Source organism: Micrasema longulum, unplaced genomic scaffold (assembly GCF_059751315.1).
Source record: "Micrasema longulum isolate JH-2025_06_02 unplaced genomic scaffold, ASM5975131v1 h1tg000340l, whole genome shotgun sequence".
Lineage (NCBI taxonomy): Eukaryota > Metazoa > Arthropoda > Insecta > Trichoptera > Brachycentridae > Micrasema > Micrasema longulum.
Genome location: NW_028277543.1, coordinates 179267 through 207039, shown reverse-complemented (window position 1 = coordinate 207039; position 27773 = coordinate 179267). Strand labels below are relative to the sequence as shown.

Sequence of the window (27773 nt, the reverse complement as noted above, 5' to 3'; positions counted from 1 at the left end):
AATACCATCCTTATTACAGTGGTAGAATAAGGATGGTATTCCCATCCTAATTTTACCACTATGTCTAGGCGTAACAACATACCAGGTTTATAACTAAGGCCCAAAGCGCACAGTTCTGCGTGTAAAATAGAATCAAAACTCTGGATGAGTGTTTTCGACTCGATGGCTACTTCATGTAAAAAAATAGTACATCTTACATCTGAAGCGTAAGACTGATCCCTGTACCTTCCATGCATCTAGATATACTGCAATGAGAATGTTTAGTGCCAAGAGAATTTAAAAATTAGAGCATTTAATTGTACCTCAAAGTTTCTCAAAAACGTATAAAAAAAATAATAAAAATGAACTACGTCATGAGTTCTTAAGATTCAACCAATAATAGAGTGTTGTGATAAATTTCCGGTTTCCGGGAAGCCAACTCACCAATCAGCAGAACTCTCCGACTAGAACTTGTGACGTCACAGACGGAGTTATTTCAAAATTACAAAACAAAAAATCATGACGCTGATAATTCAATTTATAAAAAATAATTTAAAACCATTGTACTTCCTCATTAATTATATTATTGGCATTGTGGCTTTGTGATTTATTGCATCGTAGAACAAAAACATTTTTGAGAAGGGTATATGGAAGTCTAGCCATTTACAGGGCTTATGACCTGTCATTGGCTGGTTTGAGCGGACACTTTATTAATGATTTATTTTTTTAATACACTGAACTTCTTCATTTTAAACATTGCATTTATTTGTTATATAGGGATTTTGCGTACGTGGCTCGCGACCGCGTAACACGGCGTCACATGTGCCACGTGTTCCGCTGCGACATGCCGGCGCGCACCATCGCCAACACTTTGAGGGACATCTGCAAGAGGATCATGATAGAGCGCTCCCTGCAGGGCCCCCCCGCGCGCCCCACCAACCTCCCCACAGAACAGCGGAGGGCTAAGCCCATGCCGGGTGAGTATATCCCTGTTTAGGTTAGGTTAGTCACTATTCCGCAATGACATGCCGGCTCGCGTTATCGCCGACACTTTGAGGGTCAACTGCAAGAGGATCATGATAAAGTGCTCAAACGTGTGTAGCAGTTTTAACTGAATTAAACTCTGGCTAAACCAATTCGACATATGCCTCTGAAACCTGGCTTATCACAAAGAATATTGAGGGAGTCATTGCAGCTTCCGAAAGAAGAATCCTCAGAATTATCTATGGCCCTATGAAAGAAAACAACCATTGGCGTCGTCACTACAATATAGACCTATAGAAATCTACGGAGCGCCCGATGTAATCAACTCCATCAAAGTGGGACGCTTAAGGTGGGCTGGTCATATAATTAGAATGGAAGACGAAAACCCCATAAAACGTCTAACTCTCTCTGTGCCACAAAGACAACGAAGACCAGGAAAGCCCAAAATGCGATGGATGGACTGCATCAGCGCAGATATGACAATGTTGGAAGTGAGGAACTGGAGAGGAAGGGCAACAGACTGGCAAGAGTGGAGGACACTTCTGGATTCAGCCAAGGCCCACCCAGGGCTGTCGAGCCTATGATGATGATTAGTTTTAACTGAATGCTGTTGTACTCGTGTTTTAGTTCATGAGAAAAAATGAGATCAAATTAATCCTATAGGATACATTGCCAAAAAAAGGGTTACATACTTGGAACGAATTTTTATGATTCTAATGGTCGAACTATTAATCTATAAGAAACAAGTTTTCATTCATAATTTTCGGTTTAAAAACGAGTACATATTTGTACGACTCGCAGTTGGTGTCATGTCGCCCCATTTGTCATGTTTCTTTACACTAATTGTTTATTTTATATCATTATTTATTTTATTTATTATTTATACATTTAAAGATATTATTTCTCAAAATATACTCGTACTTCAAAATTTTCTTCATCGACATCAATTTATGTCATTTGAAATGTGTTATATCTCGTTGTAGCGCAATCATTTCCTACTCCGATGGAAGAACCTAAGAAAGTGCTGCGAGCACACTACCTCGGCAGTACCGAGGTCGCCAACGCCACCGGGATGGAAGTGCTGAACGACGCCATAGATCTGCTGTCGGCCACCGTTCCTCGGGAAGCTTGGGCGCCCGTCAGCGTACAAGTAGCGCCATCCATGATCTCCATACTGCAGCAGAGTGTGAGTAATACCGATAGTTAATAAATGATCCTCAAACAAAATGTCAAATAATACCCGTAATTAATTTTTTTACAAAATTTTAAATTTTAACCTGTCTTTACGGATTACAGATATTTGATTTAGGGATTTAATATTAGAAAAATACACACAGTTAAATGCGTAGGTCCTTAGTAACATTTGTGTCAGAATTTCAAATAAAAACCTATACAATCCTAGCCTAAAAAATTTTAACGTTTACAAATGTCAGAAAAATGGCCCACATCATTTCAGTGCCCGGGCCTTGAGTCTAGGTGGTGCTGGTAATAAAGATAAAATAGTCGACTATTGTTAGCAATAGAGATTTCTAATCCAATCCTACTAAACTTACATAATTTATAAATAAATAAACATTTTGTTTTTTTTTTTAAATAAATATTTGCGTTCTTATGATTTATCCAAATATTTTATTTTGAAGGCCATTTTTTAGACTTCTGGAATCACCTTAGATCTAGAAGATACATTTAGAAAAATCTTTAAATGATGTCTATCAAGTTATGTGTGTACATCACAAAAATATTTTTTTAAAGCTTATGTATAAAAACATTTTTATTATTTATACACTATATAAACAAAAACATTCACTAAAACACCCTACATCAAAAAACTTCCTTAGAGACCCAAAATTATTTGTTTCATTTATATTTTTTAAGAATTACATTGTTATAAAAATATATATGATTTTGTTTTCATGTATTCTTCACTGGGTAATACATTTTACAATGAACTGTTTTAAAAAAAAAAAAAAATTAATATGCTATAAATGCACATACAAATTTGGCACAATTATTCTGTTAACTAAACTAACTAACTAACCATCACGCCATTTCCCCAGAGGGGTAGGCAGAGAGGATAGAACGCCACACCACTCTGTCCTGGCACACTTCCTTTGCTTCCTTCACATTCATACATCTTCTCATGCACGCACGTCGATTATTCCGACTTTTCACATGACCACTTTCAAGAATTTGTTGTACTTGATCATGCCATGTCTTTCTCGGCCTTCCTCGACTTCTACAACCAGACACATTCGCATCATAAATCTTTTTAGCCGTTCTTTCATCATTCATTCGCTCCACATGACCGAACCATCGCAAAAGACCTTTCTTAATTTTGTCGATAATGCTTAACTCAGCCTTGCATTCTGCTCTAATTTCGACATTAGGGCACCTATCATACATTGTTTTTCCGCACATTCGCCTGAGGGATCGCATTTCAACAGCATTCAGTCTACTTTCGTCCCTTTTTTTCCAACTCCATGCTTCGCTTCTATACATTAGGGTTGGTACCAGAACTCCATTATGAACTGCTAATTTAGCCTCTTGCGATAGACACTTATTTGCTACGACAGACTTTAAGGCACCATTAACTCTGTTACCGGCACTAACCCTCCTTTCAATATCCTTGTCCATATTTCCATCTCTAGTAAACATACTACCCAGATATACAAATTCTTCGACCTGTTTCAAACTATCTCCATTTACTACAATCTTACATTCAGTCATAGTTACATTTCTTTCAAAGACCATGACGTTCGACTTTTGCACATTCATTAGCAAATCACTCTCCTTGCACACTTCGTAAACCTTTGTAACCAAGGATTGCAGTTCCTCTTCGCTGTCAGCTAGGAGGACTGCGTCATCGGCGTACAGAAGGCAACTGACAGTAAGATTACTCATTTTCGCTCCCACATCCATACTTTTCAATTCTCTCATACATTTATCCATGTATATGTTGAATAACTACGGTGACATTACACATCCCTGTTTGACTCCTTTAGGGATGTCAAACCAGGAAGTTAATGACCCATTTACCCTTACACACGCTACACTATCTTTGTACAAGGAAGCAATAGCGCGGACAAGGTTGTCACTCACTCCATACTCCGATAGAACCATCCATAATTTTTTCCTATCAACTCGATCAAATGCTTTTTGCAAATCAACAAAAGCGCAAAAAAGCTTCTGGTTTTTCGCCAAAAACTTTTCTGTCATATTGCGTAATGCAAATATTTGATCCATACATCCTCTACCATTCATAAATCCACTCTGTACATCCCATACTTTCTCCTTGGTCACGTTTCTTACTCTTTCTATCAGTATTCTTCCATACATTTTGCCGACAGCGCTCAGAAGACTGATAGCTCTGTAATTCCCACACTCCACCTTAGAACCCTTTCCCTTGTATAACGGCATAACAACTGCCCTCCTCCAATCAGGTGGAGTCCTTTCCTCCTTGAGACACAAGTTAAAAAGTTTATGTAGCCATGTGAGAATTAATTTGCCACCCGACTTAATAAACTCTGCTGCAATACAGTCATACCCTTGCGCTTTACCATTCCGCATACATTTGACAACGCTGATAATTTCTTTCATACTAATCTGACTTACCTCATCATTTGCGTTCAGACACACCTCGGATAATGTCGATACATCGGCACCGCCCGAGTTACCAGTGTGCGATTCATAAACTTCCTCAAAGTATTCCTTCCATCTCTCTTTTATTCCACTCTCACTAGTCACCATTTTTCCATCCTTATCTTTAACAACTGTCATGCCTCCGCTTTCACTGCTACTCCTGGAGTTTTTCACAGCTTTCCAGAAAACTTTAATGTTTTCATGGAAATTGTGTGTCATTTTCATTCCTTCTTCATCCTTCAATTTTTTCTTCCGTTCACATACACCCTGCTTAACCTTTTTCTTACTTTCACCATACACGCGTTTAGCCGATTCATATTCAATTGTATTCTTTTTTACAGCAAGCAAATTTATCCACGCATCCTTCTTTTCTTTAACGAGTTTTTTGACTTCGTCGTCCCACCACGCATCACCTTTCTTTCTCCCTAGCGTTGTCACACCGCACACTTCTTTCGCCGCCTCGCACATACTTATTTTCAAACACTCCCACATATCGTTTATACCCATACATTCTACATCTTTTTCGTTCAGTCTGTGACTCACAGATCTTTCAAAATTATCTTTTATGTCAGCATTTTGCAGTTTTTCAACTTTGACTCTAGAAGGAGCCTGAACTTTGTTTGTTTGGGACCGCCATCCCTTAAACAGAATCACCCTTGAGACCACTAAAAAATGGTCTGATTCCATCTCGGCCCCTCTGTACACACGTGTGTCGACAGTTACAGGCTTCAATCTAGAGTCAATGATGACATAATCGATAATCGACCTTTCATTTCCTCTCTCCCATGTGTATTGGTGGATTCCTTTATGTTCGAAAAATGTATTTGATACAAAAAGGTTCCATTCCAGGCATACCTCTAGCAGTCTTTTCCCATTGTCATTCACTCTTGCATCCCCAAACATACCTAGAGCTGACTCCAGCCCATCTCTCCTTGTTCCCACCCAACCATTAAGATCTCCAGCCAAAACTATCCTTTCGCTATCTTTTTTCCCATTCATCACATTCATTAGACTCGTCCAAAACTCGTCCTTCTCAGATTCACAGTCGGAGTTGACAGGAGCGTATCCTATGATAACAAGCAATCTTGTCAGTCCGACCTTAAATCTGACAAACATGAGTCTCTCACTTACAAATTCATATTCATTCATGCCCTCTATCATTCTTGGCGATAGAAACGCAGCAACACCCCGGCAAGCTCTGTCCGTCTCAGGGAGACCGGACCAGAGAACCAGAGTATCACCGTGCTCCATCGAACCACTCCCTTTCTTCCAAGTCTCAGAGACACACAATAAATCTATACATTTATTCTTCATTGTATCACACAGTTCATTCATCTTATCAGTCATACGTCCTCTTACATTCCAAGTGGCAATTCTACATTCCTGAGAATTCCTCCTCTTTGCGCCCCCCCGAGAGAAGCGACCTGATGGGTTGCGAGCCTCATCGCGGTTATTCTGTTAATTTGATAATCTGCATCAATGAGGACGTTTAGTGTCTTTTTTTATTTGTTAATAGAATATTAAACTAAGTTGAATTTTTTTTTAAATTTTTATAAATCGTATTATCAGCGCTATGGTTTTTTAAAGTTTTGTATTTCTGAAATAACTCCGCGTGTGATGTCAGAGGTTGTTATATGACAGTTCTTTCGATTGGTTCGTTTACGATGACCAAACCGGATATCCTTCAAAGCTCTCATATCATTGGATGGTTCATATGAACCAGTGACGTCATTCAAAGTAGTGCATATTTCTTAATATATTTTTTTTTTTCTTTTGTATATTTTTAAGAAATTTTATTGTACAATTTAATGCTTTAATTTTTACCGCGTGCAAGAAAACATTTTTTGTATCCAATTTCCCGTAGGGCTGAAGTTCCTCATTGCTGCAGTAATACCTTTTTGATCTCTAAATTTAGCCATTTTTCTCGACTACTTCAGAGATTTTCCAAACAGTAACTATCAACTTATACATTAATGCATATTATTGCTTTAGCTAGAGTATCTAAAAGAACCATACATTACTTATTATAATTCAGTTAAAACACACAAAATCTGAAGCAAGCTGTAAATCTATTTACATTCAGAAATAATTGCGCTAATTTATTAAATTTTAGGATGATGCTATACTAGCAGAGTGCCGAGTGCGATATCTCTCCTTCCTCGGGATCGGTCGTGACGTGAGACGCTGCGCGTTTGTGATGCACACGGCTCAAGATTTGTATGTGGCTCATGTATTCCAGTGCGAGCCATCTAGTGGAGCGCTGTGCAAAACTATCGAGGCAGCTTGCAAGGTATTTATTATGCTTATTGCATTACCTATCCAATCTTTAAAATAAATTAACATCACTAAGTTCTTTATCTTTCAACAATCTCTTGCAAAACTGTAGTGAATTAAAATCATTCAGAGCTGTTTTTGTTTGCGTAATAGACTCAGTGATTTTTTCATGCAGAGATTGTTGAAAAATATAGAACTCAATGACATAAAGTCACTCTACCATAAATCTATACTTAATGTGTTTTACCTGTCAATCGGTAATATTGTGTTTAAACTGAGAAATACTTTGTCAAAATATTGTCAGGTTTCTGGCACAAGCTGGGAACTACATTTTACTAGTTATGAGATATTGTACTTCTAATGTTTAAAGCTCATCCCAAATCAACTGCAAGTGGAACATTATTATATACTATTTTTTACATGAGGGTCTCCTGCATGACATAATATAGAGGGAATGGCTAGAGGGACAATTTACGGAGTATTTGGAGCAGGTGTGCGAGGATTTGAACTGCGCCTCCTATGTCGAGCTGAAAAGGGCTGCATAGAATAGAGACCAATGGAGGACGAGATGCAGGACTTTGCTGCTAACCAATCCCCAGGATTGAGACTGCAAAGAAGATTATTTTTTTGTATTTATCGAGTATGAAATATTTTGAGATGCCATCTATGAAGACATCTCATTTTTCGAAAATTGTAGTTACCAACTTGTGCCAGAAACCTGACGATTATATCGGTTTCTTGGTACTTTTTAACTTAAACTAATTATCAATTTATTATAATAATGAAAACACATTTTTTCTAATTAAGTCAAGTATGATTCCTTGGTAAGTATTTCACCTTAGGGGTTAATCGTTCATATAAGTATTTATGCACAGCATACCATTATATTTGACTATGGATAATAATCTTTTTTATTAACTATACTTAATAATTATTAATTGAGGTGGTCGATCGATGAATGTTGTATGTTGTTGAATCACGCAGAACCACAGAAAAAAAAGCCATAACATATAAATGTAGATACAAATATATGAACTTTTCGTATAGCTCACCTATAAAAAAAATCACAATTTGACACTTCTACATATGGGTAGGTATATTATATTTTTACTTTATCTCACGATGTGCGGTTCCCTCCAGCTCCGCTACCAGAAGTGTCTGGACGCCCACCCCGGGCAGCGGCGCGGCAGCGGGGGCTCATCCTGCGTCCCCCCTGGCCCGGGCGCTGCACCCTCTTCGGGGCTCGGGGCCACACTCAAGTCGCTGGTGGGCTCGCTCACATCGCGCAGGACCTCCTGAGACGAGGCCCTCCTCTCGGCACCCTTTATCATAAATGAGAGAGAGGTATGACAAGTGCCTTTTACATATTTGTTACAAATACAGTTAAATATACATACATGTAAGCATAAGTAATACAGAGCATTTAAAACAATATTATTAATTAACAAATTAAGAAAGTTTAAGAAATATAAACTATATAAAATAATAAAATATTACCAGTTATGGAATTATCGATAAAAAAAAGTTAATTTGGTATTAGAAATACTTTGAACCAGTTAAAAAAAAAAAAAAAAACTGAAAACAATTTTGAATAACATTAAAAAAATAATAATAATAACAAATTTATTTTTATTTAAAACTAATACTTAGGTAAATAGTATATGTTTATGTATAAAAATATAAAATGATGTAAAAAAAATGATGAAGAGAAATATTTTTTACTTATAAATTAATTCAAGAAAAGAAACGAAAAAAAAAAAAAAAAAACACTAATAAAGAAGTTTAAATTAACATTTTACATTGAGATGAAGAACATTCAAGAGAAAGTAATATGGAAGTCTAGGCATCTACAGGGCTTATGACCTGTCAATGGCTGGTTTAAGTGGCCACTTTACACACTGTGTAACATTCACCATTCTGCCTATATTTGAACATCTATATTACTTCAATTCTTTCATCTGTTGATGTTTGTGAAGTTAAAGAGCTGAAACCTTTATTTAAGCGGGTGAGATTCATCTAATTAAATTATTTCACTTACATACTAGGCACCGCCTGAAAATGTTATTTTTTCAATTTCTATACTTCTTCATGGACCAGGTGGATTGTTGATACAATTAAATGCTCTTATTTTTACCATGTGTAAGAAAATATTTTTAATATCCAATTTCCCGTAGCACTGAACTTCCTCATTGCTCCACGATATGTTTTCTAGGATTTCCTATATTTGTATTATGTTATACTGAAAATCGTCAGGAAATATGTTAAATAAAATCCATTAATCCATAAAGGAAATGTTTTAAATTCGAGTTAGCAGCGATCGCCAGCGGAGGCCGAGGGGCATATTCACAAACACCTGACACATTATCCGTCCGATCAGAATCCACTCGAACTGATTTTGTCAATAGCATATAACCCGATGCGCTATCCACCCCAACCTAATTCTTTTTTTAAAAACTGTATTCAAATACGTATTCAGATTCGAGATTTGTTTTGTTTCCAGGTGATTCCACACAGACACCTCCAGTCACCATTGACGCAGCACCACAGCGACAACCTTCGCTCCCTTCTCAGCCCAACGTTGGACATGCGTCGCACTCCACACCACCGTAGTTTCACTTAGCCTCACTCTACCGCCCAGTTTGCTACCTAGGCTGATACGTACATAATACGCTGGCCGTTATTTCTCCTATTGTTTTTACACTTCCACTAACCGCAGGCCTTGCTGATCAAATAAATGTACGGCAAGAACCACACTAACCATAAAACTTTCTTCCAAGCGATCGATTAGTCGACGAAATGATGTTTTAAGTAAGGTCGAGTTATTTTATCAGGATTTAGTAAACAGCTGTACTGTTTTAGAGGCAATGCGCAAGTATTTTTTTTTTGTAATTCTAACTCAACTTACATTCTTTAAGTTTTCGATTCTCGGTATATTATTTTAATTGATAATGTTTCAGTTTTTTTTGTAACTCAGTGGATCAAATTTAATACCCCATTATTAGCGGAATCAATTTTTTTATATATTGGCTTGTAGTCCATTTCAGAAAACTTTATGAAAATTGTAAACATTTTTTTTTTCATTGTGAAAAGCATAATTTGATTTGTACGAAGTATTAAATTAATTAGAAATTATAAAATGATTATTTAATGATCAAAAATGAATTTAATAATTATTATTTTTAATCCCAACTCCCAACTAAACACAGGGCTCTTAGCCTCATAGAGTTACAGATACGTTTTTTTTTTTTGTAATATATATCTTTGTATGAATAAATAAAAAATAAATAAATATCATTAACCATTGACAAATTGCTAATTTTTCTCTTTTTTTTATTTTTATTTTACTATTTAAGTTTTGTATTTCATGTTAACATGGAATTTCACAAAATATTAAAAATCTTTATTCAGTCAAAATAAATAGATTTGTGACATCTTGTTTATACAGTGGCATTATATTTATTTAAATTAAGTTGTTTACGTGTTACCTTTTTTAAATATGAAAATAATTTGTAAGTTTAATACTTATTTTGTGACTGTCTTATCCTTGGTATAGTGGTTACCTCATTGATCTACTAACGCATAAGGTCCTAAGATTCGGTTCGTAACAGAATTAGCATAACATATTTGATCCGACTATTTTTTTGTTTGAACTCATGTTTGACCAATATTCTTCTTTCTTTTTTTTTCTAAAAATTTTCCGATGGAATGATTTCTTTTTTTGGGATAAAAAGTACCCAATATTGATTGCCGGCCCTCAGACGATCGCCAAGAACAAAAATACGACGGTCTTTTAGTCTATGTCGACGTAGCATCATTATTCTGTTTTAATATTAATTAATTTTTGCACTAAGAATTTTCTTGAGGGAGTAAGACGTTTTTTGAGATAAAAAGTAGCTTTTGACACTTGTTATCTCTTTGGCTATCTTTGAAAAAATCACGTGAATCGGTCACTCTGTCGCAACATGAAAGAAGAATTAATTTTGCCACTAACAATTTTTCCGAGGGAGTGATATTTTTTTCTGGTTGAAAAGTAGCCTATTTTACTTCTCATTTTTTAGCTGTCCCTAGGCAAAACAATCAAGTCAATCAGTCGCTCCGTTGTGATGTAACGGAAACAAAAACAAACACACTTTCACATTTATTTGATTTATTTGTTCTTTTACAATTTATGTTTTATTATGATATTAGTATGGATTACATATTATGTTATTAGCTAGAACCTACTGCTTTGAAAAGAAACACATTCTAAGGATAAACAAGTCATATAATAATATACAAATATACCAAATTCATATATTTATCTCTACTTCAAAAAATATATCGTGAACGTTTTCTATAACTATAATTCGGCTGTATTCAAATTATATAAAATATTTGCTCATCGGTTATATTGTTAAATATACCTAAAGAAAATAAAATTTATATAGCTTGTATGAATTATGTATTTTTAATTTGTAATTTAATTTGACCACTTCTACCCAAAACCAAAACGTATTGCCAGTAGGGTGTTGACAACCACAATGAAAAATAATGTATAGTATTAGAATTTGTACTATAACCATATAATGTGTATTTATCTATTTATTTTTAATCAAATATACATAAGTATTTAGGAATTATTTAGTTATTGTGTAGAAGAACCCCTAGAATATAAAACTAAATATAACTGTGTTTATATTTTACTTATCGTTTTCATAGACTTGTACTATTTTGATATTGTCCGCTATTTTTTTGTTGTGTATCTTCTGCCTTTAAATTTCATGAATGTTAGAAAAATTATTAATGTTTTTTTATAAACTTATTCTGTGCTGTAGGATAGCAATCATTTCCCATAAAGCTGTGATTTTCATTTGACATTTTTCAATTAGTCATTCGAGCCATGAAAAAGTGTGTTAAACGAAATTTATTTTCAATTTGCATTTATTTGACTTGCAGATAAATATGTTTTATCCTTAAAGATGTTTAAAATAATTTATTTCTTAAAATACCTGAAACACTTTTTTAATTTTTTCTAATATACTATGTATTCTTTAACAATCCTTTTGTTTTTTAAAACGTATGTGTAAGTCGCTTTCATATTTTTCAAATCTTAAGCTTTGTATAATATTTTTTAATGTTATATGTATATATAACCAATGATGGAAATATAGCTCTTTAAATTGTATTTTGTCCAGTCATGGAAATAGTTGGAACTCATAAAACCCATTAGGGTTTCTGAAACAAAACTCCATTAATTTTCATTTGAACATATTCAAAATGATTGCTTTAAGTAAATTTTTAATAACTTTTAATATTTATGCATATTAAAACATTCGGGATAAAAATATTTTCATTTGGACAATTTACAATGTAAAGAGTTGTAAAAATTTAAATTCGAATATGTTATATTATATTGTATGACTTTGTAAATTATCCCCAAAACAAATTAAAATATTTGCCAATAGATATGATTAATAGCTTTTAAGTAATTGCTGGTTGCAGGGATTAAAAAAGTGGAAATAAAGATTCGTCAGAGGGAGAAACAATCTTTATGGACACTAAATATATTTGTATGACGCGGGACCCATTCAGTAGAAAATCGTATAATAATGCTTTGCACTTATTATTTCTGTACTTAACTAATTCGGGAAAACTGGACATTAATATTCGTGGTTTTCCATATATGTAATAATTACTGTGTTTTGAACCATAAAATCAATGTCATTCTCACATTTTATTTATAAAACATAATTAGATACATTACTTTAAACTCCCAAATTTAGTGTACAGATTAAACGCTAATCTACACAAAATGGTTTTATAAATCCCTCTGTATTTCAGGTTTAAACATAACTGATGTCTTTAAATTTGTCCAATTACTTCACCTTTATATTCATCCAACTTATAGTAAAACGCTTACTTACTGCTCTAAACTTGTGGCTGTATATAGAATCAGTTTATGTGTTTATGAATTCAAAATACATACTTTTAACACGTTTTCTTATGTATTTTAAAATCAAAATCTAAATCAACGGTTTAAAACACAGTAGTATAAATTCTTATAATATGCTGTTAACTCAGTTGATTGTAATGTATTTTTATGAATTATTTCAGCATTTACTTGTAATAGTTTCTAGATATTAAGTAAAAAAGAAATAATTGAACTGATAAATATTTACTGCAATTTACTCAAGTAATTTGCCATAAATATTTCTCCAGTTATTTCTATTTCTTAAAGAAATATATTTTGATCGGTGTGTTTGTTCTAGACATGAATGTGAGTCTAGTGTATTTGTTGTAGGTGTATTTTGTATGTGAAAAAATGAGATGTAGAAAGTAATATAGTGATAAATAATTATATTGGTGTTTTGCTCTAAAGGACTGTAAATATAAAAGGGGCTCTCGGTACTCATCCGTACTATTAAAGTAATGTACATTTTTAAGGATTTTATTTGAACACTAGTCAAGTGTGGTCCACTGTTAGAAATAGTCGCATAAGTGTGTGTTTCTGTATATATTACATTCCACTAACATTGCCGGCATGTTTAGTAAACGCAAATACTTTATCTGATATTGGAGATGGAGAATACATTTATATAGAAATATGTTTCACTGTTTACAATGTTGTTTTGTACACAAACTACTACGTATGGACAAGTTTGGATGGGGAGACATCGGTGTAAATTAATGATCTTAAGTGATAATTATGTATGCGGTCAACATCATGTATGTAATGTATAGATAGATGTCTCTAAGTTATAGTAAATATAACATTATATTTTTGTGTACTGATAATATGTGCGCATGTGTGATGTTTATGCGTGGGTTTTGACTTGTGTGGGTGAAAATCAATGAGCTTTCAAATGCACTATGCTACACAAATGTTAAACAAAAATAATCCCTAGAATACGTACCTATAACCACTAACCTTTGTTCCTTAGTGGTAATGTAAGATGTATTTAGTTTTGTTTTCGTAATACGTTCTTGTAGCTGTGTGAATCTTGTTATTCCAGCTAAAGTATTGCGACTTCAATATAAATGTTTGTCGTTTCAACCAATTTTACCTTAAAGAAACCGTAAAAAATATCTGGCTTCAAAATATATAACATTTCACAATTAAGGCTTTAACTATGTTTAAAAATCTACTTTATTTCTTTTCTATACACTCTTCTTACTTAACTAACATTATGTTTAATCGTAATAAAATAAATTACAACATCTTCTAAAGCTTCGTAATGATAAATACTTATATCCGCATTCTGTATTGCTTGGACAGCTTCGAAATCATCTGTTATTTGTTATCTGCCATGAATTCTATTTTTCGGTGTTCTAAGGTAAGTTCCAGATTATATTATATGGAATTCAATACCCAAATTCAGTCTTATAGAGTATTTTATACTATAACAAAAAAAACTAGATTTTGGTGTTTAAATGTTTTTCATCTTGTGTAAACCAATGCTTATTTTTATATAAGAACTTTATAATTCCACATTAGGTATATTTATTTTTAATTCTCATTTTTCTATTGTTTTGCTAATGCAATATTTGGGTCACTTTTGTGACAGGAGTTACATTTACCGGAGAGAAGATATTGGTTTACTTATAATATTCATTTGTAGCTAGACTATAAAATTAAGAAAATATGGGTATTATGTATTTATAGGTAACTAAGTGTATTGCAGAATTGCATATATTTACATACGTATAAACTTGAATGTTACATAGTTATTACACATATTTTTAGCTATTGGAGAAATGACGAATAATTCACGACCATTATTATTTTATTTACTGAAAATGACAAATAAAAACTTTTATATATTGCACTTGTAAAAATAACTTGGAGGTTGATTGTGACAAGGAACCAAAATTATTTTGGTGATAATTTCTAAAACTCAATTTATTTTCTTTGAAGTTGATTGCACTAATTTTTAAATACCTATATATTTTAACACAAAATGAGAATATGCTTGGAATTAGCAACCTCTTATTTCACACGAAATTCAAATTGTGGACATCTTTTCATAGAAAAGATACTTTTATATAATGTAGCGGGTTACAGTTTAGTACCCTTTGAAAGTAAAATTTCTAAAGAAGTTGAAATACAATCAAATGACGAGAGAAAACGATGTAATAATACATTTTACACATTTTAACAATCCAATTTGACATGATTAAACTGAAAAATATAATATGTTGGACCCGACATTTAAATTATAGCGCATGTAATTGGGCAATTAAAGCAGAGTGAAATATATGGTTTGATCAAAGCCACTTCAAAAATAATAATATTGAAGGTACAATAAATTTTCGGGAGGGTCTGATGTCTTGCAGGACACCTGTTGGCACAGCACATGCTTAAACTGTGCTGCTCGGTTAAGCTTAGACTAACCTGCCTGCGTAATCTATAAATGTGAAAGCACTACAATGAATAATATGAATCATAAACATATGAATATGTAGATCAAGGTATTGTCAAGAATTTATTATATGATACGCATACATTTGTAAATATTATTTGCATAATTCACTTCTGAAGTTTATGAATATTAAAAAAATACATTCGTACATAGAATCTGTGGCCGTGCAAACATTGCCATGGCAAGTTACAATATTATTTCCTCTTACCCCAAAAGCTATTTATAATATTCTTCTGCATTTTGCAATCATACCTCTACAATTATTATGAAATACAAGTGTCAGTATTACATTGTGTATTCAAAAGACATTTTGTTTACCTTATTTACAATCGTACATTTAGTACCTAATAAATATATTTATGTAAGATTTTAAAGAAACACAAAGATTCTAAACGTTTTCAAAATACCTTTAATATTTTGGAAAGGACATGTACTTATATATTAATAAAGTTAATGTGTTGTGTGAATAACATTATCTCATAACATATCTTATCACGGTGAAATGGTGACAGAAGTGACTCCCTTTTAGTGTCTGAATAATGGTGGAATCCTAAATACAGCTGCGAAATGTGATACTCGGGAAAAACAGTATTGTGAAATTATAATCAAACAAACATAAAATTATGTTTGGCTCCGAAATATAAATGTGAAATTTTTACCAAGTTTTAATGATAATTATCTACCTTGTTCTCATGCCCGCTTTAATTGCATTAATTTTTCTATTACGTGATTATTATTATTTTCCCTATGGGATTATTCATAAAAACTTTTATTTAATTTGAATGATTATACCTATAGATAATGCTTGCATTTTGGATTTTTTCTTTTCATTATGCAATTAAAATTGACAAACTACAATAAATAATATATAAGGGAAGATAAAAAAAACGTGAAATTTTCAACATATATTTTGTAGACTACCCAAGTATTATTTCTATTTTAAAATTTGAGTAGGTTTTTTTAAATATTTTTATGAACCGAACTCTCATTGATGTATTGAAGGGGTCAAAAGTGTCTAAATGATTCTTAATTAGACTTACAAATTATTGTAAAAATCATTTTAAATTATCAAAAGGCCTTCTTTAAATTTGTTTATAGTTATTCAATTTTAATTGCGTAAGGATGGTATACTTAATGATATTTAAACCTTTGAAATGATGTTAAAAATTTTGACCCAAAGCCGCTGGTGAAATCTTAATATTTTATTGTATACATACATGATATTGTGTACCTATGGAGAATTACTAAGATAAAGTAATTACATGATATTGAAAGAAATAATATTCATTGTGTAAAGAAATAGATCGTCTGTACAGATATTTTTATGAGAGAGTAAATAAATTTATCGGAATGAGTTGCGAAATTTGTGGGAATGTTTTGAGTTATCCATCTATAGATAATATATTCGTAACAAGAAATGGGAGTAATCGGGTCCTAGAATAGGTCGGACATTGTCTATGTGCTTTCACATACATTGAGCATTGCTTGGATGCTGTACTTATGTGTTTTGGTTCTCACTTAGAATAAGGAGACATTTTATAGAGAAAATTAATGTATATAAAATAATGTATGTCATGAGAGCTCACCCTCCGAGGTATGGAGAAGAGTTTCATAATTTGCTGTTATTGCCCGCAACGTTTTGTCTGATTCCCGTTGAGTGTCGGTACCTAATATTTCTGTGGACAAGGACCGGGTTGGACTACCGAATGGAACCTCGCTTACCGCTTGACAAACGTAATTGCCACGTGTCTTAATTAGATTGTTGTTCTTAAGGAAATAAATCTTTTATATATCCTCGATGGTTGCGAGGGGATATTATTTATAATATATATATTGACGGGGAGAAGCGTATTTCTAGTTTTGATTATGTTTTACCATATCAATAACTACATTACCTAAATCTGTTTGCTTGCACTGTCAAATGAGGTATGTCAGATTACGTTATTTGCCTATTGTGAATAAATGCATAGTCATTTCTTTCTCATGTTGTCTTTTATTTTATACCCCTCTTTTTTACCCACATCAAAAACTATAAATTGTAGTGTATTATTATTAAGCTATCTCATACACCCAGCGCGGGATCTAAGGGGCCCTAGCGCCTCATCATTTACTGAAAAGGGACTCCAGTCTTCCAACATACATTTTAGTCAATTAATTTGGGCATATTTTTCTCCCCTCTACTGAAAGCAAGTCTCTGGTTCTTTGTGCCAACAGAACCTAGGGTAGGTCTGGCTCGGCATCCACCAGAGGGTTTATTGCAATCGGAAGTTAATCTTCGACTGTCTATAGAGTAAAACAGATGTTATTGTACAAAAATATATTTGTAAGAAAATTTTAAGTGTGTCGTCGATAACCTGTAATTGAATATGTAGATAAAATTGAAAATAATGTTAACTTCCCATTGTAATAACGGGCCCAGGACCTTGGTTTGAGACCCAGAGTGTCCATTCACAAAAGAAATTTATCTTTCAAGCAGATTTCCTTGAAATTCTTAATTTATTTTTCCATTTATTTATTTATTTGACAATGAAGAACTTCAGCCCTAAGGGAAATTGTATACAATAAATGTTTTCTTGCGCGTGGTGAATATTGGAGCATTCAATTGTACGGCAAAGTTTCCTGAAAACGTACAAAAAAAAACATTTTAATAAAAACGGACTACTTTGAATGACGTCACTGGTTCATATGAATCAACCTATGATATGAGAGCTATGGAAGATTTCCAGTCAGCTTGCCATGGATGGACCAATGGGAAGAACTGGATGAGAATAAGCAGAAAAGAACCTCTGACGTCACACACGGAGTTATTTCAGAAATATAAAACTTTGAAAAATCGTATTGCTGATAGTGCAAGAAATGGAAAAAAAATTGGTTAAGTTTAATAGTCTATTAACAAATAAAAAAACCACTGAACTTCCTCATTGTAGTCTGCATTACTTTATTTTATTTTATTTTATAAACATATACGACAAATCTGCCTTTTACAAAAATTTATAATATTAACATTTTTAAATAATGGCTTAATATTTTTTTTATTTTATAAAACATGAATTTCCTTATACCCAAGATTTATAAAAAAAAAAAATTAAACCAAAAATTATACAAGATTTATATTTAAAAAATTAACCTAAATATCATACAGCATATTCAGTAGAAAGTTTAAATAATAAAACATTCTACAGTAAAACAACAAGAAAATCATAAGTACTGTTTCACAAAGCTAGGCAAAGTGAACAAAAAACTATATATATAAATATTATGAAATGCATGAATAAATAAATATAATTACCATTCACCATCTTTGAAAAAGTTCAAAAGGTTTGTTCTATAGGAACAATACCCTACACTAAATATATCAGATACGTGAGAATAACTATTGCCGAGTTCATGAAGTCTATTTAATACGGCATTACAAGTATACACTGTCCGTGAATTGTTGCTACAAAATGGTGGCACCTGTCTAGTCATTCTTCCAGGCACCCTGACATTGATGAGAGATAATAGTACAGGCTACCCATTGCGTAATGCAGACTTTAAATATAAGTTGGAAGTTAATATACAGAAAGCAGATAGCAGCTAAACTGCCGATAATTAATTGTTAATTAAATACATGAAAACTGTAAGTCCAATGATTGGGCCTGCGGGTTTTTTACAAACACCATTTTTGGATAAAAATCAACTTCATATGATTAAAAGGGTTAACTAAATTTATTGCTTTATTTTCTTATCTTTATGTCAAATAATCAGGACCTTTTAATGAAGTCGTAATTCAGTTCTTCGTGCACAATTAGCTGCAGATGAGGAAAGCGATATTGCGGTAGCTGTTTCTTTTCCCTAAAATTATTATTTTGTGGGTTAGGGTTTCACAAAAACTTATTCATCTAATAATTTTAATATTTACAAATCTTGAAAAGCATTTCCTAGTGGGTAAAATAATTTGGTATAATAATATCACCTACTTTGAAAAATATTTCAGCTCATTTACTTACAAAACTCAACAGCTGGGATTGGAGAGGCGTGGATGATCACGGCAGAATGGTTAATATTGCACTGTGTAAAAAAATATTACTTAACAGCCAATGACAAGTCATAAACTTTGTAAATGCCTAGACTTCCATATTTTCTTCTCATCTCCACCTCCAATGAATTATGCCAATAATAAAAATCAGAGATATGGAGGTACAAACATGGAGAGACAATTGCACAGTAGTAAGCACACAATTTGAAATTACATGATATGAAGGATGAATGTCATAAATAGCAGTTTTGAGACAAGGTTTTTAAAATTTAAAAGTCGATAAACTTAAGTTTTCATACCTTTTGGGCATTTAAATAAACTTATAAATATAAAAGAACATGCTTAAAGTAAATAAGTCCTTAATTATTATAAACTTGATATAAAGTTATGCCTAGGCATAGTGATAGAACTTTCTACGACTACGCCTAGGCATATAACTTTAAACCAGTTTAATGAGTAAGGCCCCAAGCCTATACTGTTTTATATCATCTAAAATGGTTTCCATAAATATATTAAATTTTCACTTTATTTCTAGTATTTAACTGACATCCATCCTTTATCCTGTGAGTTTTTAAAAAAATAAAATATTCAGGTATCTTGAAATTTTAATAAACGGAAATGTAGATCATGTGAACTGCAGTCAGATATGCCATTAGTAGTTTAAAACACATAAAAATTGTCATAAATCCATAGAAATAAGAATTCTTAATTCTATGCATAAATCCTTTATATCCTGTACCCATATCCTAAACCATTCATATTGTTACAAATACCATACCTACATGCACTGATGTATAGTAAATAGACACATTATTGCTATACTAACCACATCTTAGATATTGCAAATATTGCGTTGACTTCAACAATTTGAAAATAAACTATATGTTAAGCAAATCATCAACGATGTTGATGATTTATTTATTTACGGACATATTCAGTCCGTTTAACAATGGTACCCAAATACATTTCTTTTTTATATATACAGATACAATTGAAATAAAAGAATATTAAAGCTAGGATAAAAAAAAATATAATAATTACTTCCTCAAGACAAGATCTGGTCTATCTTAGTGATTATTTAAATCTAGAAAGACTTACACCAATGAAGTCCAGATCTTGTCTCGAGTTTACAATGCGACACAATCGGGACATTGGTGCATGCAAGCCAAAATTCGTACTGTGCTGATCAAGAAACAGTACATTATTATTTCGCAACTGGTGGATCGGAACATTAAACGCCACTTGTTCCAGTAACGATGGTACATCAACTAAGTCATTTAGTAAATTAAACATAAATTTAGAATCAACGTTATTTCTAGGTTTTTGTAGACTTCAAGTAATGAACATCTATAACTAAACTAACAAAATTCCAACCAAAATTTAAATAGGCACTAACTGAAAAAACCTCAGCAAAACCTGATAGCGCCTATTTAACAGAAAAGAGAAACTTACAGTAAAATATATAAAGGAAGTAAACCTTAATAACTGTGGAAGGGAGCTTGTCTGAAAACTAAAGATTTACTCTTTTTTCAAATTTAAAAAAAATGTGTTTTTGAAAAATAATTGTTAGGATTTTTTTAAGAAGTTTACTATGAAGAATGTTCCTCTGAAGTTTCGCGGTCTGGCCCTGAAACTCCGTGTAAAAATGTCGTCGTTTGTGATGTGAAAATGCTTTAATTACACTGTAACTGCAGAAAAACAAAACAGGTATAATATCGTTTCATTTGTAAATACAATCCCTATTTATTGAATAAATAGACAATTAGTAATACTTTTAAAGTCATTTTTGGAATTTAACTCCCTTACGATTACATCTAGAGACCGAAATTTCGATGAGGACGTAGGGATTTTTATAGATATTTCAAATTTCAACTCTCAACCCAGACGAAAAATATTTTTCAAACAATCTTTTATAGGAAAAATATTCCGACAAAAAGTCAAACTGTTTTGTTAGCGCCATCTGTGGAGGAACGATCTTTTAATTTTATAGTGATGTTCAAAAATAATATCAAATGTTAAGAAAGAGTGACATCTGTGCAAAATATATTACATTACACAATATACTTATTTCAATATGTTACGCGATGCGCGCGCAACCCAAACAATAAATTTCAATATGGAAGAAATGTGCTGGACGGTTTGAAAATGTGGACCGTGTTGTTGTGTGTCAAAATCTTATTTGCCGGTTAAAATTGTGTATAATGTCTGATCAAAAACGTGCTAATCTAATAACAGTGGATGGCTCGAAGAAGACAAAACAAAAAGTGATAAAAACAATTAGAATTTCGTTAGATTTGTTCGAGCCTAACGAAAAAGAATGCCCCGAATTCAACTATAAGGAACTAGTCAGAGCTGAAGAGGTAAGTTATCACAGAAAATGGTCACGATTTGTGCGAGAGATGTGAATTTTTCGTTCTTTAATAATGTCCGAAGTTAATTGCGGTATTGTCACCGTTGTCATTTCTAAATCGCGGGTTCCAGGGTGAATTTTAGAATCAGCGACATTGCGATGGCAGCCCTTCGGAGAAATTTCACTTTTAGGGCATGTCACCGATCGAAGGAATTTTATTTCGCGGTAATTAGGTACTAGAAGGATTATAGCGAGCGGTCGCCATGTTTGCAGCGGATAAATTCAGTTTTCGCTCTAAGCCGAGTATGCAGAGGTGTCGGATAGTTGACAGGTGCGACTATCGGATTCGGAGCGATGACAGCTTCTCGGGTTCCGCGGAGAGGATGGTCGCGTGATTGATGGACGTGTCTCGATATTCCCTTTTACGGCGAGATCGATCTCATCCGCGTACTGTGCGGGAGAACACCCCGACCTAGGCCAAGCTCGGCGCCGGCCCTAGCGTGGATCGCTTCCCGCACGTACACCTATGTCATGTACCCGCCGCCCGCTCCGCTGATCGCTCGCCAGAATACAATTAATATTTTCTTATCCTATTTGCTCAAATAAATCCTGCCCGCCTTTACAACGTCGGCACTCGGCATTGTTGTACCAGCTGTTGTATTATGTATGGAACGAAGATATACACAACTCGCATAGTGTCGTATGATAATATCTGTACAACTCGGGGGCGAGCGGTCTGAATGATTGGCGGGATTTCATTATTTGCGCTAATCAGATTAATATTCACTCTGGGAGCGATCGCTTACTTCGTGTACTTCAGCTAGGATTACTTAATTACATTATGATTAATATGTATTTGTCGATGACAGCTGTCACACGAGGAATTTGGTGTGTGCGCGTTCGTATTATGTACCGCTACACACGTCGGTGCATTTTGCGCTTACCGGCCTACTTTTTGTAGGGCGAATTGAATTGAAATTAGAAATTGATCTTAGAATCTAATTAAAGACAGTCGAGATTAGTTTTATTTTATCGGCTTTTCCGCCGACGCTGCACTTTCGGGTCAGTGAGTGGGCGGATCGGCAGGGGGGTGTTCTTATCGTGTGCCGACAATTTACAGACAAGATTTGGGAGCTTGAATGCATTTTCCTCGATTTTGTCGCCACGATTCGCGCTCAGCCATAGTTGTAGGAAACAAGTACTTGTCGGGTGGGGCAGAGCTATTATTTTTGTACAGTTGGATACTATAAATTGATGTCTAGTAGCGCGCCGCGTTTGTTATTATGTAAATAGCGAACTTTGAATTATGCGCTGATGAAATTGTACGCTAGTTTGTTTTTTATTCATCGCGTATATAACTTTGAAATTAAATGGAATCTTATCACAAATTAGTTTTGAAATTTACTTAAAAATTACAAAACAAACGGGTAATAAATTTTAGACGTTTCATTAAATCGAATATTAATTACTAAACCTCTAATAAACTAATCTTTAAAAAAAAAGAAAGTTTTTTTTAATTAGAAATACATAGTTCACAAAACAGTATTATTTGTAAATATAATTTTATTTTAAAGGTTTTTTTTTTCTACCAGATACCTATTGCCTATCTACTCGAAACAAAATATTTTGTGATTATTTTTATAAGTTCATAATATAACATTCCGTCATTAACACACTTTATTTGGTAACAAATTTTATGTTTATTTAGGTACTTGGTTCTAATGTTTTATTTTAAATTATGACAATTACATATTTTCTTTCGATTTCGAATTTTAAATGAATGATCTGCGGGATTAGAGGGGGGCTGCGCAAAAGTCCTGCGCACCCATCTCATGTTACACAATCACTTTTACCGCCAAGTTCAATGTCTTATCGGGTTTTCCATGCATTTTCGGCCGTCTAGAGCAGAGCTGAAGCATTTCCCGCGTTTTTGCAATTGCGCCCTTTTGCAACATTCCGGTTCGTCTATGCACCGAATTTGTGACTTAGTTTTCCCGCGCATAAAAAGGAGCAAATCTCTTGGACGTTTGTCCATGATGGCCGATGTATTTTGTGGTTATTTTTTCATATAATGGCGTTTATATTTGGAATGTTTCTTTCTCGAGATGTCGGACTGAATGCATTGTGTGAATGTCCTCCGCCATAATTTATTAGGTTTTCAATGCTCGTGAAGCTAATTAAATTGTATATATCTATATTAAGTCTCTTTTTAACTGTTAAAAGTTTTATTGGCCATGGAAAATTTAGCTACTGTAACTTTACCATTTCTGCCACGTAAATAATTTTCAATATTTTTGTCTGATCGTCCGTATTTTTTCGTTTAGGTAAACGGGATGTTAACCGCTAACTGTCGGTTATCGGCACGCAATTTGGACACGGTTATCCGGCGGTTCAAGTCACGGAGTCTGTAATAAATGTCTGAAAATCAGTTCATTTGCCAGGCCGTTGACCTTCTGTACCGCAGTCATTATTCTAATGCATACTTTGTATGATTTTGTTTAACTCGTGTCCAATTCAAACCAAGATTACGCATGGTCGGTTTCCGAGGAGTTACAAGCGTTCGCAAAGATGAGGTTTTCATCCAAATAAATCGCTATGATTTTTAATGTTTTGTAATTTTGAAATTACTCCGCCCGTGACGTCAATCAAAATTCACAGCGCTAATAATACGATAAGTAGGTTTTTTTTTTAATTTGCCTACTTTGATAGTCTCTTAACAAAACAAAAAAAGTATAAAAGAACCACTGAATGTCCTCAGTGTATAGTAATATAATAATAAAAAATATATCGGGTATTTTTTAATGACAGGTCATAAGCTCTGTAAATGCCTAGACTTCCATATTTCCTTCTCTAAAATGTTCTCCATCTCTAAAATGTTCTCCATCTCTATATAACAATATTATGTTAATCTTAATAACTTCCCAGGGGGCGAAATCCAATATTTGTCTATAAGCATTTGGACAGACTCAAAATATTGTTTAAAAAAATAAGTATTGACATTTTTATAACACGAAATTTTCCTTCAAATGTTCGTATTATGTTAGCGTTTTTTTAAATTTTAACACATATTCAAAAAATACTTTTTTTAAATCTTCAGCTACGCAATTCTCATATTTTTTGTAAACAAAAAAATCATTCCATATATATAAAAAGGAACATTTTATTAAAAGTATTGTGTTGTTTTTAGTTCAAATAAACTATTTTCCTTTTTTGTTCTTGTTCTAAATTTTGCTTGTTACCTCTTTCACCACTGTGCAGCCGTTGTGAATAATGAAATACGAAACCATTCTCATTCATTTATCAATGATCGTAATTTCTTTGGTGTACAATTTCCGTGTGTAGATTATCAAGTATATTAATCGAATTGGTGATATAATTTAACCCTGGGCCCATATTACAGTGGTTTGAGTAAAATAAAATTAAGATTTCTAAATGAAAAATATAATATGTGTTCATTTTTTTTCTTCTAAACATACTTAATAAAATGTTACCAACGAAGATAATTAAAATTTTACTACAAATATACACATTTTTGTACATAAATATCGACGTTTTATCAGGTAGACAGAATTATTAATTCTCCAATCGCCAGACTACACCGGCTCGGAAAAAAGGAAAATGGAGAAATTGATGTGTTTCGTTTTCCATTATCAGTTTTTACATTTAAATTTCTTACGGCCACAAAGTCAAAATAACTTACATTATCCGAATGCTGTAAAAATCACTTTGACTTTTTGTTACCTACCCTCAAATAATACCTACTGTAAACTTCATTTTTTTTCCTAAAACTCAAATTGTGAGTATCTTTGTTTATTATACAGGGTGTTCTTTAAACCCTGTCACATCCGAAACCACGATGATCAGCATGAGCAAGAAGACATATTGGCACATTAAAATAATTTTTTAGAACAAATAAAATTTCCAAAAAAAAAATATCGAATAAAACAACTGGTTGCTTACTTCGGCAGGTGAGAAACGAGGAGGGGGGAGGGGGAGTCTGATACACTGTCAACCACGCGGCTAAGCCCCCCTCGCTTCTCCCCGGCAGAAGTCAGCAACTATTTGTTTTTTATTATTTTATTTTAAAAAAAATTCTTCATTATAATATTTTTTTAAATATGCAAATATGTCTTCTTGCCCATACTGATCATCGTTGTTTCGGATGTGACAGGGTTTAAAGAACACCTGTATATATATATATCTTTAAAACGTAATATAATTCGATACTTGAAAAAAGTGTATTAACTCCATGCATATAACTTTTGAGACATACTGAAATATAATATGTTTTGAAGTGCCCTTATGATTGGATTAAATATTGTTTTATGCGTTGGGCAAATTTTTACATTAAAAAAATAATATTAAAATACGGTTTGATTCACTGTTCTTGGGATTAATGTATAGAAAGAACAAAAAACAAGAATTCACTTAAAACTAAATTATTCATATACATGGAGTTAATATACGGATCTGTGGCTCCTCATTTCTTAGACCTACATATTCTCTTGTTGTAACATGAAACGCTTGAATTTCAATTTTATACCTATCATGTTTAAAGCCCCCTGGGCGTATATAATAAACAAATAATTCAATATAATAAATAAACAAAAATCGTCTCAATATGTTCTGATAAAGATAGCGTTTGTAATCGTGCTGTGGCGAGCAACACCAACAGCCGTGAGGTTAGCAGGTCCGAACTCCGCTTTGGCCCGCAATGCGTAGTCCGCTGCAACGTCAGCCCGGATGAGATATTAATCGCTGTGCATCGGAAGAACTCACTACATTTCATCTTGGCATCTCGTGTCGCCTGCTTACAGCTCTCCGCTAGTGCTCGCTATTGAAAATTCTTATGTACAAGATAATAGGATGTAACTCATGTGAAACTAATTAATAAATAACTTAAATTGCAATCCATCTTTCTCATTTAACCTCAAATCAACTCACGCGCACCCGTCCTATAGTGCCTGAACTGTTTTTGTCTTAATTTTATGTCCTCAAATTTAAATTCATAAATAATAAAACAATAATTATATGCACCATCATCATTCCCTTTCTGCATCCAACGGCACTTCATTGGTACATCAACCCCAGTATATCTTGATAACTTTTGTTACATGATCAGTTTTACGCACTACATATTCTAGTGTAAAAAATATTTTAAAAATACGCTAGAAAATATAAAAAATAAGTGGTTAAAAAAAAAAAAAAAAACAAAGTTGTTTTATATTTATTTGATTAAATAAATAACACTGAATAATCGATTGGTTGGAAGAAATTTTCATTTGGCAATAAGCCTGCTAATGTACAAATATACATTATCTACACTAAATAAAAATATTTTTTTAATTGAGGCTTATGATCGACCCCGTGGGTTCAAAGGGGTTAACATACAAAATAATCAAATCAGTAACAAGTCATCATCTTAGTACTGTGCATAGTATTAACGTTTCCATACTACTCCTACCTAGACACTAAACATTTATACATTGTATGTATATATATATATATATATATATAATGTAAGTTAGAGGTAAACAGGTACTTTCTAAAAATAATTGCATAATCTTTCCTCCATATTACAATGAAGCAATCACCGGTTGTATCTTGCAGTTGACTGCATTTATATTTTAACTGTAAAACTCATAAAACCAATAAATATGCGTCCTTGAACTCAAATATTTTTTTCACTAATTGATTACATTATTGACTCTGTGGCTTTTTGATAATTTTCAAACATTCTTAATGTGCAAATAAACAAGCTTATCTTTAAGATGATTACTTGCAAAAACAGTACTTCTCATCCTGTTAAATATAAAAATAATTATGGACGATTATTATTCAACCTTGGCAAATAAATGTTTGTTGCACGAGGGAGAATTTGCCAATGGAGTCCTGGACTGGTATTATGAATGCATTATTAGCGTGTATTTATATACTAAATGCATTTTTAATTTTATATATTTACACGTTCATTGGGGACAGAGATGCCCTACCACGGTGGATTAAAGCACTAGTGGCGCAGTTGGTTAGACGGCAAACTGTGAAACAGGTGTCGCGGGTTCGATTCCCTCCAGTTGCAAGAAAAAAAAATCCTAGAAATATTTTTTCTCATTGGTCTGGGTGTTGTAGA

The 27773-nt window shown here is 33.1% G+C and overlaps 2 protein-coding genes across 4 annotated transcripts in view; both read left to right on the top strand.

Annotated features, from left to right (window-relative positions):
- The window catches only part of LOC148282313 (protein Fe65 homolog), a 311928-nt gene extending 294669 nt beyond the window's left edge, over positions 1 to 17259 (top strand). For both annotated transcript variants that reach the window (XM_088225234.1, XM_088225236.1), the window contains exons 9-13: positions 757 to 956; positions 1947 to 2149; positions 6716 to 6892; positions 8017 to 8220; positions 9377 to 17259. In XM_088225234.1, the coding sequence (XP_088081360.1) occupies positions 757 to 956; positions 1947 to 2149; positions 6716 to 6892; positions 8017 to 8175 (739 nt within the window). In that variant the 3' untranslated portion in view covers positions 8176 to 8220; positions 9377 to 17259. The remainder of the gene's footprint in view (positions 1 to 756; positions 957 to 1946; positions 2150 to 6715; positions 6893 to 8016; positions 8221 to 9376) is intronic.
- A 4143-nt stretch (positions 17260 to 21402) lies between these two features.
- Positions 21403 to 27773, top strand: part of yem (yemanuclein) — a 33905-nt gene continuing 27534 nt past the window's right edge. For both annotated transcript variants that reach the window (XR_015822115.1, XM_088225230.1), the window contains exon 1: positions 21403 to 21653. Coding sequence is in view for 1 of the 2 variants with exons in the window: in XM_088225230.1 (XP_088081356.1) it covers positions 21495 to 21653 (159 nt within the window). In the remaining variant the exon portion in view is untranslated. The remainder of the gene's footprint in view (positions 21654 to 27773) is intronic.